This window comes from Schistocerca nitens, chromosome 1 (assembly GCF_023898315.1).
Source record: "Schistocerca nitens isolate TAMUIC-IGC-003100 chromosome 1, iqSchNite1.1, whole genome shotgun sequence".
In the NCBI taxonomy this organism is placed as follows: Eukaryota; Metazoa; Arthropoda; class Insecta; order Orthoptera; family Acrididae; genus Schistocerca; species Schistocerca nitens.
In genome coordinates this window covers 523197315-523213667 of record NC_064614.1, presented here as the reverse complement: position 1 = coordinate 523213667, position 16353 = coordinate 523197315, and the positions used below count along the sequence as shown (strand labels likewise).

The 16353-nt window shown below is 42.2% G+C and overlaps 1 protein-coding gene across 1 annotated transcript in view; it reads right to left on the bottom strand.

Moving 5' to 3' along the window:
• Positions 1–14441: 14441 nt before the first annotated feature.
• LOC126253319 (waprin-Thr1) overlaps positions 14442–16353 on the bottom strand; it is a 217651-nt gene continuing 215739 nt past the window's right edge. The window contains exon 4 of the mRNA XM_049954575.1: positions 14442–14691. Within this exon, the coding sequence (XP_049810532.1) occupies positions 14585–14691 (107 nt within the window). The 3' untranslated portion in view covers positions 14442–14584. The remainder of the gene's footprint in view (positions 14692–16353) is intronic.

Below are 16353 nucleotides of genomic sequence, written 5' to 3'. Positions count from 1 at the left end.
CACCGTCACTGTTCCAAGATGCAAAACATTATTTTTTGTGGATGCGCGTAGGTTTTTGTGCAAGTTGCTGCTTTCTTTGGGCTCAACCATTCCTTTATTTTCCGTATGTTAGCATAAAGACTCCCATTTCTCGTCACTGGTAACGATACAGGACAGGTATGGTCTGTGTTGTTCAATATATCGGAAGTGTTCCGATTTCTCCACCTGGCACTCCATTTTCTGGGGTGCACAGCTCCATTCACTGCCTCCAAATGACAAAATGACAATATGTAAATCCAGATAGCAACAATGAACTACAAGAAAAAATCGTTGAATAAACCCATTTCAACACGGAATACCAACATGCAAAACAAAAATACTACGAACTTATGCACCAACATAATAGTTCACTTACTGCAGGGTGTTTCTGAAATGAATGTAAAAAGTGAGAAGGTAGTAGAATAGGTCATAACAAGCAACTTTCACACAGCAACCCATGTCCCTTAGTGTTTGGCAATAGGCGTCATTTAAAAGCGTCCCGCGCCGCCATGTCGGTAGGCACACAGCTCGCCATCCGAGCCGACGTGGTAGCAGGTATTCCGGGCGGGGCAAAACCAGGGTGTTTCTTACAGCATTTGTTGGGATACGAAAGCGTCGCGTTTGGCAGTGTATATGCCAGTTTGATACAATGACGCATAGAGGGCGGCACCTGTGCACACTACAGAGTCTATTTAGCCCTGCGTCAGTTTGTCGACAAACGAGGACACACTTGTGTTTGATACTGTGTGGAGCGGACTGGAAATTGAGCGATTTCTTGGGGGAAAAGGGTAGACCACTATGCTTACGGGGAGCGGATGGAAATGCTGTGGCTGTTCAAAGCTTGTACGTTCAGTGGTTTCCCAATCGTCGTGTGCCACATCCACGCACTTTCGTCCCCATAGGTCCCTAGGAGGTACAGGTGAGTTGTCCACTGACAAGGTGTCGTAATGTCGCAAGTGCATTTTAGACCTATATCGACACCCAAAGCGTTTATTTTACGATGCAGGTGCGAAAGCCAGACGGACGCGGTCGTCAACGCACAGTGCGTACATCAGAGTTTGGAGAGGAGGCGTTAGCAATGCTGCAAAACACGCCCCGTACAAGCCCGCGGAATATTTTTCGAGAAGTGGGTGTATGCCATTCCACTATCTGTAGTGTGTAGAATGAAGATGATTTGCATCGCTACCGCTTTAAGAAATTTCAAGCCCTTAACTCAGAACATTTTGCGCATCACATTGACATCTGCCAGTGATTTTTGCAGAAGTGTGCCATTCAACCATAATTCTCACACTGTACTTTTTACTGATGAGGCATCATTCACAATGGAATGTGTGTTCAGCAGCCACAGTCAACATGCGTTGGCACGTGCAAATCCGCACGCCACTTTCGTTCCTGGTCACCAAGAGCGCTTCGTCGTAAGTGTAGGCGATAATCTGACTGGTCCATACATGCTTCCCTAACGGTTGAACACAAACAGATACATAACCCTCTTAAATGAAACACTTCCAGAGTTATTGGAACACGTCCCATCAACTTGCGACAGCGTCTGTGGTACCAACGTTCATATGCGCACTTCTCATGCGGTGTGAAATCATTTGAAAGAGACCTTTGGAGTGAACTGGATTGGATACGGTGGGCCAGCGAATGGCCTGCACGTTCCCCCTGCTTGATGCCCCTTGACTTTTTCGTCTGGAAACACATGAAACCTATAGTTTACGAAGCATCTATCGACACAGATGAAGAGCAGGCATTCAAGCAATAGGCTGTAATTTCGAGCAGTGTTTGTAAGTGTTTGCAAATAAAGATCGCGAAACATCAACATCACCTCTCTTTTATCTTGTTGTCACACATAAATTGAAAAGGTTGCCCTGCAGACCTGCTATTATGTCATCTCTGAATGTGGGGTGTTTGCCTACCTTCCCGGTCGCACGCGGCGCTATTAAATGACGCCTAGCGCAGAATGTTATGGGATGCGGGCATGGGCTACTATGTAAAAGTTGCTTCTTATGACTCTACAGGTCTCTCATTTTTTATATTCGTTTTAGAAACAACCTGTACTGGGTGAGTCACTAACTATATCCAAAACTATGATAGGAGCTGAAAAGTTTGTGGGACAAAAGTTGCATGGGACAACGGGGGCCATAATATGACGTTGGTTTCTTGATGCTAGGTGGAGTCGCTTCAGAGATATGAAGGTTAACTTTGTTTTTTTAAATGGGGTTCTATAGTTTGGTACTTATTGTCTCATATCGGCTATCGAGAGGAATCCAATGATGTGTAACAGTAAGGTCTTTGAAGGTCAACGAAGGTCGCAAAGGTGGCATGACCGTCCATTTACAGAAGGTGTTCGAAGTGATGACCATTGGACTCAATGCAGTGCTGCAATCTTCTTATAATGGGTTGAGTGGTATTCCTTATCACATCGGCACTTATAGAAGCACATGCTCTGACAGTTTCTCGCATATCTTGAGGTGTATTTGGAACGTCTTTATAAACAATGTTTATCCCCACAAGAAAACATCCAGAGGCGTCAAGTCTGGCGAACGAGCCGGCCACGACACATCTCCTCCGCGACCAATCCGACGATTTGGAAATTGTCGCTGCAATTCATTTCTAACCATCAGCGAAAACTGTGCCGGACACCCATCGTGTTGATAACACATTCTGTTCCGTGTTCCTAAAACTATTTCTTCCAATAACAGACCTAATGTTTATTGCAGGAATGTGTTGTACTTTGGACGATTAAGATTTCCTTCGATGAAATAGGGGCCTATAATTCTGTCCTCCAGAATCCCACACCATACATTCACCGATCACGGTGTTTGGTTCGCAACTCGCCGCAGTCAACATAGATTTTCAGTTGCCCAGTAATGCATGTTATGCAAATTAACATTTCCACGGTTCGTGACTGTAGCCTCGTCAGTAAATAAATTCAAATTGATAAATATGTCATCGCTCTGAATCTGAAGTAGAGCCCATGGGCAGAATTCAGTGCGACGCATACAATTCGCACCAGTTAATTCTTGGTGTAGACTGATATGGTAAGGATGATATTTATGGCGATGCAGAACACGAACAACACTACTCTGGCTCATACCAGATTCCCTTGCGATTTGACTCGAACTAACACAAGGGTCTCGAACCACAGTGGCAAGAGTACCAATTTCCGTTTGCTCGTTAATAACTTTCTTATGCCGGATATGCTTCCGATGCTTTAAAGATCCAGTTGTTCTCAATTTATCATACACACATTTAAATGCACGACGTGTAGGGTGAGTGCATTAAGGATATCTTTCAGCGTATAAGTCTCCAGCTCTCACTGAATTTCGTTGGCATTCTCCGCAACTGAGAAGCTCATCGACTTGTTCTTCCAAGGAATACATCATTCACACATTCGCTTGATTCGACGATACTAGTCTTACCTTTCGCATTAGTGTTGTATTGCGAAACCGTCGAATGGTGTTTACATGTCAATGGAACGTTTGACGGATACTTCGTATTCGGCGAATATTTACTATTTGCACGATATACGAGAGAGAATTGTCAGAGCATGTGCTTCGATAAATGCCGAAGTGATAAGGGATACCATTCAATCCAGAAAGGTTTTTCGACAGAAAATGCCATATATGCTTTCACGAATCAAATTTTGAATGATCTGAATAACCGAACACCACCCATTGGGATTTTTTGTGATCTCTCAAAGGCTTTTGATTGTGTAAAATCATGAAATTCTGCTAGACAAGCTCAAGTATTGTGGCATTAGTGGGACAGTGCACAAATGGTTTAATTCGTACCTAACTGGAAGAGTGCAGAAAGTTGAAATAAGCAGTTCTCATAATATGCAAAGATCAGCACATTCCTCAAACTGAGGAACTATCAAGAATGGGGTTCCACAAGGGTCGGTCTTGGGTCCTTTGTTGTTCTTAATATAAATGACTTGCCATTCTATATTCATGAAGAGGCAAAGTTAGTTCTATTTGCTGATGATACAAGTATAGTAATCACACCTGACAAACAAGAATTAACTGATGAAATTGTCAATAATGTCTTTCAGAAAATTACTAAGTGGTTCCTCCTAAACGGACTCTCACTGAATTTTGATAAGACACAGTTCATACAGTTCCGTACAGTAAATGGTATCACGCCATTAATAAATATAGACCTTAATCAGAAGCTAATGTAGAATATTCAAAATTTTTAGGTGTGTCCATTGATGAGAGATTAAATTGGAAGAAACACATTGATGATCTGCTGAAACGTTTGAGTTCAGCTACTTATGCAATAAGGGTCATTGCAAATTTTGGTGATAAACATCTTAGTAAATTAGCTTAATATGCCTATTTTCACTCATTGCTTGCATATGGCATCATATTTTGGGGTAATTAATCACTGAGGAATAAAGTATTTATTGCACAAAAGCGTGTAATCAGAATAATAGCTGGAGTCCACCCAAGATCATCCTGCAGACATTTATTTAAGGATCTAGGGATATTCGCAGTAGCTTCTCAATATATATACTCTCTTATGAAATTTGTTATTAACAACCAAACCCAATTCAAAAGTAATAGCAGTGTGCATAACTACAATACTAGGAGAAAGGATGATCTTCACTATTCAAGATTAAATCTAGCTTTGGCACAGAAAGGGGTGAATTATGCTGCCATTAAAGTCTTTGGTCACTTAGCAAATAGTATCAAAAGTCTGACAGATAACCAACAAGTATTTAAGAAGAAATTAAAAGAATTTCTGAATGACAACTCCTTCTACTCCCTAGAGGAATTTTTAGATATAAATTGAGAGAAAAAAGAAAAAAAACCAAACAAAAAAATTATATATAAAAAAATTAAAAAAAACAAAAAAATAAAAAAGTTGTTATATTAACTTAATTATGTTGTTAAATTAACTTAATTATGTCATGTATTGGAAAATTTGACTCGTTCCACATCATTACGAAATATCGTATTCATGATCCATGGAACTAGTATTAATCTAATCTAATCTAATCTAATCTAGCAGCACTGCAATGATACCAATGGCCATCACTTCGAACACTTTCTGTAAATTGACGTTCATGCCACCTTTTTGACCTTCGTTGATCTTTAAAGACCTTACTGTTACACAACATTAGATTCGTCTCGATAGCCGCTAACAGAAAATAAGTACCAAACTATAGCGCCCTATTTAAAAAAAACATAGTGACCTTCATATTGAAAGTCGCTAGCTCTTTCTTCTTATCTCGTGTTTTCTACTGAAAATCTCGTGCTTGTACTCTTGTTAATTTTACTACTACAGAGATCGCCTAAACTTTATTTTTTTTTAATTGGTCCTGTGCGCAAGAGATAACTTACTTGGTCTTTCTGCTGCCACTGCTTGATCTGCTGCATTCCATCATTTAACAAAAACATAAAAAACCTATTATTCATGCTGAGTGCAATGCATGTTCTGTATGGCGGCTCCTGCTGTTGCTGCGGCTGCTGCTGCTTGCTACAAGTACATATAATTCAAGAGAAAGGGTTTGGTCAAATCTAAACTCGATAAATGATAACCCAGACAAGTAATTCCTTTTTTTCAAAAACTATATTCTGAAAGCGATTCTTTCTCATTCAATTAACAAAACGCTAGAAGCTCTTTGAATAATCGCTTCGTATGTAAATCTGCCTCCAGTGGCATTAAAGCAATATTACAAATTAATGAAACTCTTGAGACAGACTGAAATACTTCTCAATTACATACATAGTGAAACAATTCCCTGACAATTACAAAAGAAATCAATGACAAAAATCAATACTTAATCTATTCGCCTAAGAATGGTTTCCCTTAAGAATTCAACTCGTATCATTATCAAAATTACCGTCTGCTGCTACGCACATACACAAACCCTTTTCTTTAAATTAATAAGCGCGCTGCAAATTATAAAAGAACATCAACTCAATAGCAAATCCTGTGTCGCTGCTGGCGGACACAGCAGTACGGCAGCTCGGCGACGACCCCTCGCCCAACACACGTGCGCACCACAGCAGGCGGGCTCCTACACTGGCTTCAAAACTGCCACTAATTAATCCGTGCGATGCGAAGCGCGACAATAATATCTTAGATTCCAGAGCTTGTGTATGCGCGCTGTAGCCAACCTTTAATTCCTAAGAGGGTACTGCCAACTCTCAATATCTCTGAAGCGACCCCACCTAGCAACAAAAAACCAACGTCATATTGTGGCCCCCTTTGTCCCATGCAACATTCGTGCCGCAAACGTTTCAGTTACTATCATACTTTCGGAGTTATTCTTGGTGGCAATAGTTAGTGACTCACCCTGTATATCACAGACAGACGTAACACTGTGGGTCGTCATAGCTTGTTTGTGAAAGGTGCTGAAATAGAACATTTAAACTATTTCATTAGCAATGTGTGATCAAACTGATTAGTCTGTCTTATTTTCTTTTATCGTAAGCATGACGTTTTATCAACAGAATTGTTGTATAAAATGGTTACGGTGAACGTCTCACGTTATACCTTACCTATGTAAAAGTCCGAGACTTCCATAGTATACACAGCTCCCTGGAAAGGAGGTGGCGAAATTCCACTGATTACCATTGCAGCGAGATATTAAAGTTATTGACACCCATTCTAACTTCCACTCACCATGCAACTGTTCAGGAATTTTTTTCTTAATTTGCAGCACTTGATTACAAATGTTGTCCTCAGACGCTGGATTCAGTCAAAAACGACTATCGTCTGGTATGACTGCGTGAATTAGCGCCGCTATGTCGCAGATCCTCTCGTTTGTTAACTTTTGTCAAACAATTGATGATAGGTGTAGTTGATCTGTTTAAACGTGCTATCGTTACTATATTTACGCATGTACCTGCAGAAGATAGTGTATCTATTGGGTGATCAATTCTCTCCAAAAATTATAACATTGTTTTGCAACGTGCTGTCCATTAATTACTTTTTATAAAATGGTAAATATTCATTCGCATCGGCTTCGACGGTTCATCCTATTTTTATTGTTTTGAGTTGGGTACCCATTTAATATGGCGTCATGACAGGTAGACGTTGCATAGTTTCATTGAACACATACCACCATAAAGTTTACAGTGGAAATGGAGGAAGGAAACCTGCTCTTCTTAGACGTTTTGATTGACCGGAATCCATACGGTGCACTTGGCTACTGTGTGTATCGTAAACGAGCAACACAGACCGTCATCCCATCCAAAATCCATTTACCTGAAAGCATATCAAATGAGAACCATCTCGGTGACAAAAATCCATGTAATGTTTTTCTTCAGACAAAATTGATATCGACCACGGAAGATCAAGTCAAAGCTGTCTGGAACGCGTAGCCACACGCCCAGTCGGTTAACACAATAACGACAGGAAATTGTATTCCTTCCGTCTGTGAACTAAACCGTTTTTCAGCCTGTTAAGAAGATAAAAAAGATGTTGTTCCCTATGAAGACTATTCAGAGCCACAGACTCCCAAATATTTGTTCTTGATAGTTTTTGATATCAAAGTGCAACGGCAGCGATCGCATTTAACAGCATAATAGAGCAGTTATCGACGGTGCTTCTTGGTCCACACAGCAGCACCGAAAACCGGCCACACACGTCATCAGGCGGATACTGCTCAGAAAATGGTTGATAAGTCTGAAACCGGTTACTAGAATAAATAAATAAATAATTATTGTGATCTGGATTGACTGTTTCTCTGACATTATGTATGCTTAACATTCCGTGTTAATGTCATAGCAGTTCCGTGCGACGGTCTATTCAAACTACTTTCCAGCGCTGGTTGCAGGGTAAACCTGTGGAATGTATCACCTCTCTCGTGATGCAGATGGTGGTGGATATCACAGAAAACTTGAAATACATATAGGTGAACGTGATTCTAAGGATACTTTATAAAACGTTTTTGTCCTTATTTACAAAAAATTTTCAGAAAACGAATGTTTGTACAGGAATGCCTAACTGCTACTCAGTTTTTCGTGATCGCATCTCTCTGTCAACAAAACGCCCTACAAAAATTTTTTCATGATGCAACTTCGCGACCGACTAACTTCTACTTGAAGAAGGTTTTTTTTAAAAAAAAAACAATCGCCTGGGGATGACCTAAAACTGAGTGTATCTGAGCCTAATAAGAACAAGTAATGTCTTATGTACAAACAACATTAAATAAATAGCTAACTTATTACAGGGAGGTGAGCGCCAATGAGAAATGTGTGAGAATAGGACTGGACTAAAATCGCGAAAGAACGTTAATGTCAGTAGCACACTATCTGTATGTGAGTATTTAGCCTTGGAAATTTAAGAAGGGGCTACATATGTTGCATCTCCTGCAGCTTCATTAGTTATCTCTGGAGAGAAGCTACGGCAACTGAATTGTGCCGATATATGGACTGATCTCAAGACCGGAAAAAAGTATCACCCATGGTACACAAAACAGGTCCGAACGCAGTTGCAGAGGCAACGGAAAAAGCATGCGAAGTTCAGAAGAACGCGAAATCCCGAAGATTGGCTAAAATTTACAGACGCGCGAAATTTGGCACGGACTTTAATGCGAGATGCCTTTAAGAGGTTCCACAACGAAACATTGTCTCGAAATTTGGTAGAAAATCCGAAGAAATTCTGGTCGTATGTAAAGAACACAAGCGGCAAGACGCAGTCAATACCTTCGCTGCGCAGTGCCGATGGTACTGTTACCGACGACGGTGCCGCTAAAGCGGAGTTATTGAACGCAGTTTTCCCAAATTCCTTCACCAGGGAAGGCGAATAGAATATTCCAGAATTTGAAACACGAACAGCTGCTACCATGAGTTTCTTAGAAGTAGACACCTTAGGGATTGCGAAGCAACTCAAATCGCTTGATACGGGCAAGTCTTCAGGTCCAGATTGTATACCGATTAGGTTCCTTTCAGATTACGCTGATACAATAGCTCCCTACTTACAAGGGAACCTCCCCATCGCACCCCTCTCAGATTTAGTTATAAGTTGGCACAATGGATAGGCCTTGAAAAACTGAACACAGATAAATTGAGAAAACAGGAAGAAGTTGTGTGGAACTACGAAAAAAATAATCAAAATATACAAACTGAGTAGTCCATATGCAAGATAGGCAACATCTAGGGGAGTGTAAAGTTAGGAGCACCGTGGTCCCGTGGTTAGCGTGAGCAGCTACGAATCGAGAGGTCCCTAGTTCAAGTCTTCCCTGCAGTGAAAATTTTACTATTTTCTTTTTCGCAAAGTTGTGATCCGTCCGTTCGGTCATTGACGTCTATGCTCACTGTAAGTGTCTGTGTTTTGCGACCGCACCGCAAAACCGTGCGATTCGTAGATGAAAGGACGTGCCTCTCCAATGGGAACCGAAAACATTTGATCGCAAGGTCATAGGTCAACCGATTCTTCCACAGGAAAACACATCTGATATATTCTATACGACACTGGTGACGGCATGTGCGTCACATGACAGGAATATGTTGTCGACCCACCTAACTTGTACACTTGGCGAATGGGTAAAAAGATTCTTCTACCTTGCCCGATTTAGGTTTTCTTGAGGAAGTGACAATCACTCCCAAAAAAGTGATGAAAACGTAAGAGTTTGTCACATAAACTGAAAATACAAAATTAAACTTTTCACTCGAGGGACTTCTTGAACCAAGGACCTCTCGTTGGGTAGCTGCTCACCCTAACAACGGGACCACGGCGCTCATGAGCTCACATTGTCCTTGATGTTGCCTGTCTTGTGCATGGGCTACTCAGTTTGTATATTTTGATTATTTTTTTTCATAGTTCCACACAACTTCTTCCTGTTTTCTCGATTGATCTGTGTTCAGTTTTTCAAGGCCTATCCATTGTGCCAACTTATAACTAAATCTGAGGGGGGTGCGATGGGGAGGTTCCCTTGTTAGCAATCATATACAGCCGCTAGCTGAACGATAGATCTGTACCTACAGACTGGAAAATTGCGCAGGTCGCACCAGTGTTTAAGAAGGGTAGTAGGAGTAATCCATCGAACTACAGACCTATATCATTGACGTCGGTTTGCGGTAGGGTTTTGGAGCATATACTGTATTCAAACATTATGAATCACCTCGAAGGGAACGATCTATTGATACGTAATCAGCATGGTTTCAGAAAACATCGTTCTGGTGCAATGCAGCTAGCTCTTTATTCGCACGAAGTAATGGCCGTTATCGACAGGGGATCTCAAGTTGATTCCGTATTCCTAGATTTCCGGAAAGCTTTTGACACCGTTCCTCACAAGCGACTTCTAATAAAGCTGCGGGCCTATGGGGTATCGTCTCAGTTGTGCGACTGGATTAGTGATTTCCTGTCAGGAAGGTCGCAGTTCGTAGTAATAGACGGCAAATCATCGAATAAAACTGAAGTGATATCAGGTGTTCCCCAGGGAAGCGTCCTGGGACCTCTGCTGTTCCTGATCTGTACAAATGACCTGGGTGACAATCTGAGCAGTTCTCTCAGGTTGTTCGCAGATTATGCTGTAATTTACCGTCTAGTAAGGTCATCCGAAGACCAGTATCATTTGCAAAGCGATTTAGAAAAGATTGGTGTATGGTGTGGCAGGTGGCAGTTGACGCTAAATAACGAAAAGTGTGAGGTGATCCACATGAGTTCCAAAAGAAATCCGTTGGAATTCGATTACTCGATAAATAGTACAATTCTCAAGGCTGTCAATTCGACTGAGTACCTGGGTGTTAAAATTACCAGCAACTTTAGTTGGAAAGACCACATAGATAATATTGTGCGGAAGGCGAGCCAAAGGTTGCGTTTCATTGGCAGGACACTTAGAAGATGCAACAAGTCCACTAAAGAGACAGCTTACACTACACTCGTTCGTCCACTGTTAGAATATTGCTGCGCGGTGTGGGATCCTTATCAGGTGGGATTGACGGAGGATATCGAAAGGGTGCAAAAAAGGGCAGCTCGTTTTGTTTTATCACGTAATAGGGGAGAGAGTGTGGCAGATATGATACGCGAGTTGGGATGGAAGTCATTAAAGAAAAGACGTTTTTCGTCGCGGCGAGATCTATTTACGAAATTTCAGTCACCAACTTTCTCTTCCGAATGCGAAAATATTTTGTTGAACCCAACCTACATAGGTAGGAATGATCATCAAAACAAAATAAGAGAAAGCAGAGCTCGAACTGAAAGGTATAGGTGTTCGTTTTTACAGCGCGCTGTTCGGTAGTGGAATGGTAGAGAGATAGTATGATTGTGGTTCGATGAACCCTCTGCCAAGCACTTAAATGTGAATTGCAGAGTAATCACGCAGATGTAGATGTAGATGTATCTCTTTTTATACAATAACGGCTCACGCAACTCCAGTGATATTTTATCTTTGGAACCGACCTCTGCTCGGCTGGCCTCTAGGCACCCTCATTGTGTGTGCGACTTGTGCATGATACGGTCTAAAAGGACGCGGAGATTGAAAATTTTTCTAGAATTGTAAAACTAAAAATTACCTTGTAATCATTTTTCGGCAAATGGAAAAACAGGGCATATTCAAAAGCAACGAAAGTTGCTAGTAAATAATTCGAGACGAAGACTTCGAGATGATGAATCAGTAGTAATAATATGCTCAGAGAGAGAAGTCTGCTGAACGCGAAAGGGAAAGGAGACAGAAATCTACTGTGGAATACTTTGCTGCGAGACCTGATGGCAGACACATTAATGTCTGCTGAGAGGCAGGTCAACAGTCAGCATCAGTGTTACTAACGCCTGGAACAGTCCAGAGACACAACAGTTATTTTTGACCATCTCTCGTGAAAGCCTTGAGTCAGTTATGGCAGTAATTGACCACTCTGTACCTGGCAATGACATACAGTAATGCATTCCTAAGGAAGTCAGCTAGCACAAGTAATAATTCACACGCAGAAAAGTGGCCCAGAGGTCTTCATTTAATAGAATGGGCTTATTTCCGTATTGCTTCGGTCTGTGAAATAGATACATGTTGATTGTTTTCAGAATACGCTATTAAGTATGTGAAGGGCAACTATGATAAATTCAGCTGTGGCCAAGAATAGAAAACTATGTTGGAAATAAAAGCAATGATAATGTACTTTAATTACGTCACTACAGTTGGTACACATAAGCCGTTTTATTGACTGTAGATGCCACACTTAAATGTGCTGTGTATATAAATTATTTTCACAAACTGGATGCATAAAAGGTTGGTTGGTTTGGGGAAGGAGACCAGACAGCGAGGTCATCGGTCTCATCGGATTAGAGAAGGACGGGGAAGGAAGTCGGCCGTGCCCTTTGAAAGGAACCATCTCGGCATTTGCCTGGAGCGATTTAGGGAAATCACGGAAAACCTAAATCAGGATGGTCGGACGCGGGATTGAACGATGCATAAAAATCGGTAAGTATGTAAGTCAACTTCCCAAAGAGGCTTAACAAAACTAGCACTACACACGTGGTTGATTGTGGTCTCTTTAGATAGCTCCGCGAGCCTGTACTGTCTCAGATCAGTGTTGTCTTGCAGTGTACTCGTTAGGTGCGCGAGCAATTGTACGTATAACAATTATGTACTGTATATTTATAAAAAGAGTATTCCACCCTACAGCTGAGAGTGGTCTGTAACATAGCTTTCTGAGTGGAATGGGACTGAAATAGCAAAGCTGCTGCGATTGTCGTGGTTAAAGCAATGGACATTTTTTTGGCTAGAGAGAAATTCAAATCTCAGTTCGGCCAATCAGTTTTAAGTTTGCCGTGTTTCCTCCAAATCGATTGAAGTGAATCCGTGATAATTCCTGTGAAAAGAACTCGACCTGTTTCCTTTCCCTTCATTGTTCATCCTAAGTCTCTGTTCCGGCAGTAATGACCTAGTCGTCGACGGGACGCTAAACTCCAATCTTTTTTACTTTTTTGCTACTGCCAGCCGTTCTAATTTAATTATGTGTTATAGCCCAAATCTTGAATACAGCAACAGTATTTTCAAAACTCCTTAGTGAAAACTGTTTGCAAAATTATAGGTATATTAATCATTTCTGTCAGTCTGCACAAAATTAGTTTCTGGTTTCATATTCAGAAGGATGGCATTCGAATTCAGTTTTTCGTCAGTTTGACTATATTGATTCAGGCGAATGTCGGAATCATTCCTAATATAAGACCACTTTTAGATATTATTCATTACGTATAAATTGATAAAGTGAAAATTTCACTCTGCAGAAGTGTATGCTCTGTGAGACTACTTTCTGAGAAGATAAAGCTGTGATGTTCCGTTTCTAATGGTCCTGGCGTACACGAGATATTACCTGTAAGCATCCTTGATTTCTTTTTTGCCGGTATTCGGTTGTTAGTACCAAGCCAGGTTCTTTAACTCTACAACATATTCAAAATGGTCCCAAAGCAAATCATGTAGGTTTCTACTAAAACAGAAATTCATTATTTTTAAATGACATCATATTCGCCATTGATTGTAGAAATTATTTACTTCACAATTGCTGGCCTTTGGACCATTTTCGAGCAGACTTTAAAGTCATCCGACATGTATACATGTCAACGTCAGAAGTGAAGAGGCTTGTTTTTGACGATGACATAAATACATGTCGGAGGATTTTAAATGGTGACGTGTGCTGAAGCAAAATCTTTTGCATTACCGTTTGAAAACGGACCTAAGGCCGCAATTGCAATTGTCAAATAAATAATTTCAAGAGTTAACGGCGAATATGACGTCCTTAAAAAAAATCTACGTGATTGTTAACCGCGAACATGAGAAGTTAATCAGAAATCCATTAAGAAGCTAATTCCGAAACAGTTAACTGTCAAAAGAAAATCGTAGACAAGGGTCATTTCTAAACAGTCCTCATTATGTAGGACATGCACAGAATTTTTCGATGATTATTTTTTTTTAATATTTTAAACATAGCTGCACAACAGCAACGGTTTCACGTAATAAAATTACAAACAGCCGACCAGTTGCAATGGATAAAGAAATTCTTTACCTAGGTTTCGACAAATATAAATTTGTCCTCTTCAGAAGGTCACAATTTTACGTTAGTAAGCACTAGTGTACCATCGCCGTGGCTGGCTCTGAGCACTATGGGACTCAACTGCTGTGGTCATCAGTCCCCTAGAACTTAGAACTACTTAAACCTAACTAACCTAAGGACATCACACACATCCATGCCCGAAGCAGGATTCGAACCTGCGACCGTAGCAGTCGCACGGTTCCGGACTGCGCGCCTAGAACCGCGAGACCACCGCGGCCGGCGTACCATCGCCGTTTTTACAATTGTCGGCATAGATCCATGTGTCAAAAATAAAATATAGCCCTAGAATTAGGGTTTGTCACGTTAATATAAAATAGCTCAACGTCTTCCTTCGCATTTCTGATGAAGACAGCTGCGAATCAAGTGAACTTGAGAAGGAACAGGGCACAACCAATAGAAGAAAGTACACTGTTGTTTTAGTCAAACATTCACTCTTTTAATTTATTATGAACATGTGGAACCACCAGTACATTGCGACATACGCAGATGAATATGTCGAGTGGTACATATTAGCATGTATAAGCGAGAATGTGATGAGAACGACGTGAGTCAGGAGGCTGTCAGGGGGAGCAGGAGGGCCGGCTGGTGGAGCGGTCCGCCTTGCACGTCTGCCCGGGCCGGCACTTGGTGTTGCCGCAGTACACGCCGCTGCCGCTGCCGCCGGAACCTGCAACACCACCGCCACTCACATTACATCACGACATTCACACTGCTACCCAAACATCCAGCTGTGAAGAGCATTATTCATATACACGAAGACACAACTACCTGATCAAAAGTATCCGGACACTCTATGAAATGCGGCATTGGCCGCTTGATGTCACGAGAGGCGGACCTCACAGTATAAAAGGAGGCGTGGAGTGTTGTGTTGTCAGTAGAGAAGTAGTGACAGCAGTCTGGGTGGGTCAGGAGAGTTCAGTGACTTCGAACGTGGAGTAGTCCTTGGATGTCACCAGAATATCAGATCCATCAGTGAGGTTTCAACCCTTCTAAAGGTGCCCAAATATACTCATGCTCATAAATTAAGGATAATTTCAGAATGTGGTGCCACACAACGTGGCACTACACAATAGCATAGGCACATAGGGAACACACACGACACAGATTTGTAAGTCCACAGTATTGGTGATAAGTTGAGAAACCGTCCCGAAACACATGTGCTACAAAACGCCACTGTTTCCTGCGCATGTATCCCAACATCAATATGGGATATGACCACCATGCACGCGTACACAGGCCGCACGACGGGTTGGCATACTCTGGATCAGGTGGACGAGCAGCTGCTGGAGTATAGCCTCCCATTCTTGCACCAGTGCCTGTCGGAGCTCCTGAAGTGTCGTAGGGGTTTGAAGACGTGCAGCGATACGTCGACCGAGAGCATCGCAGACGTGCTCTACGGGATTTAGGTCTGGAGAACAGGCAGGCCACTCCATTCGCCTGATATCTTTTGTTTCAATGTACTCCTCCACGATGGTAGCTCGGTGGGGCCGTGCGTTATCATCCATCGGGAGGCAGGTGGGACCCACTGCACCCCTGAAAAGGCGGACATACTGGTGCAAAATGTCGTCCCGATACACCTGACCTGTTACAGTTCCTCTGTCAAAGACATGCAGGGGTGTACGTGCACCAATCATAATCCCACCCCACACCATCAAACCACAACCTCCATACAGGTCCCTTTCAAGCGCATTAAGGGGTTGGTATCTGGTTCCTGGTTCACGCCAGATGAAAACCCGACGAGAATCACAGTTCAGACTCTACCTGTACTCGTCCGTGAACATAACCTGGGACCACTGTTCCAATGACCATATACTGTGTTCTTGACACCAAACTTTACAAGCTCTCCTGTGACCAGGGGTCAGTGGAATGCACCTTGCAGGTCTCCGGCCGAATAAACCGTGTCTGTTCAGCCGTCTGTAGACTGTGTGTCTGGAGATAACTGTTCCAGTGGCTGCAGTAAGGTCCCAAGCAAGGCTAGCTGCAGTACTCCGTGGCCGTCTGCGGGCACTGGTGGTATTGTACACTGTGGACGTCCCGTACGGTACCTCCTGGACACGTTCCCTGTCTGCTGGAATCATTGCCATAATCTTGAGATCACACTTTGTAGCTACGCCCTGCTGTGTTTGACCAGCCTTCAGTCGCCCTACTATTCTACACCTCATAACGTCATCAATATGTGTTCTTTGAGCCATTTTCAACACACAGTCACCATTAACACGTCTGAAAACGTCTGCACACTTACTCGCTGCAGCGTACTCTGACATGCACCAACACTCCTCTGCGTATGTGGACTGCTGTCAGCGTCACCGTGCGGCGGCCGCAGGTCAAA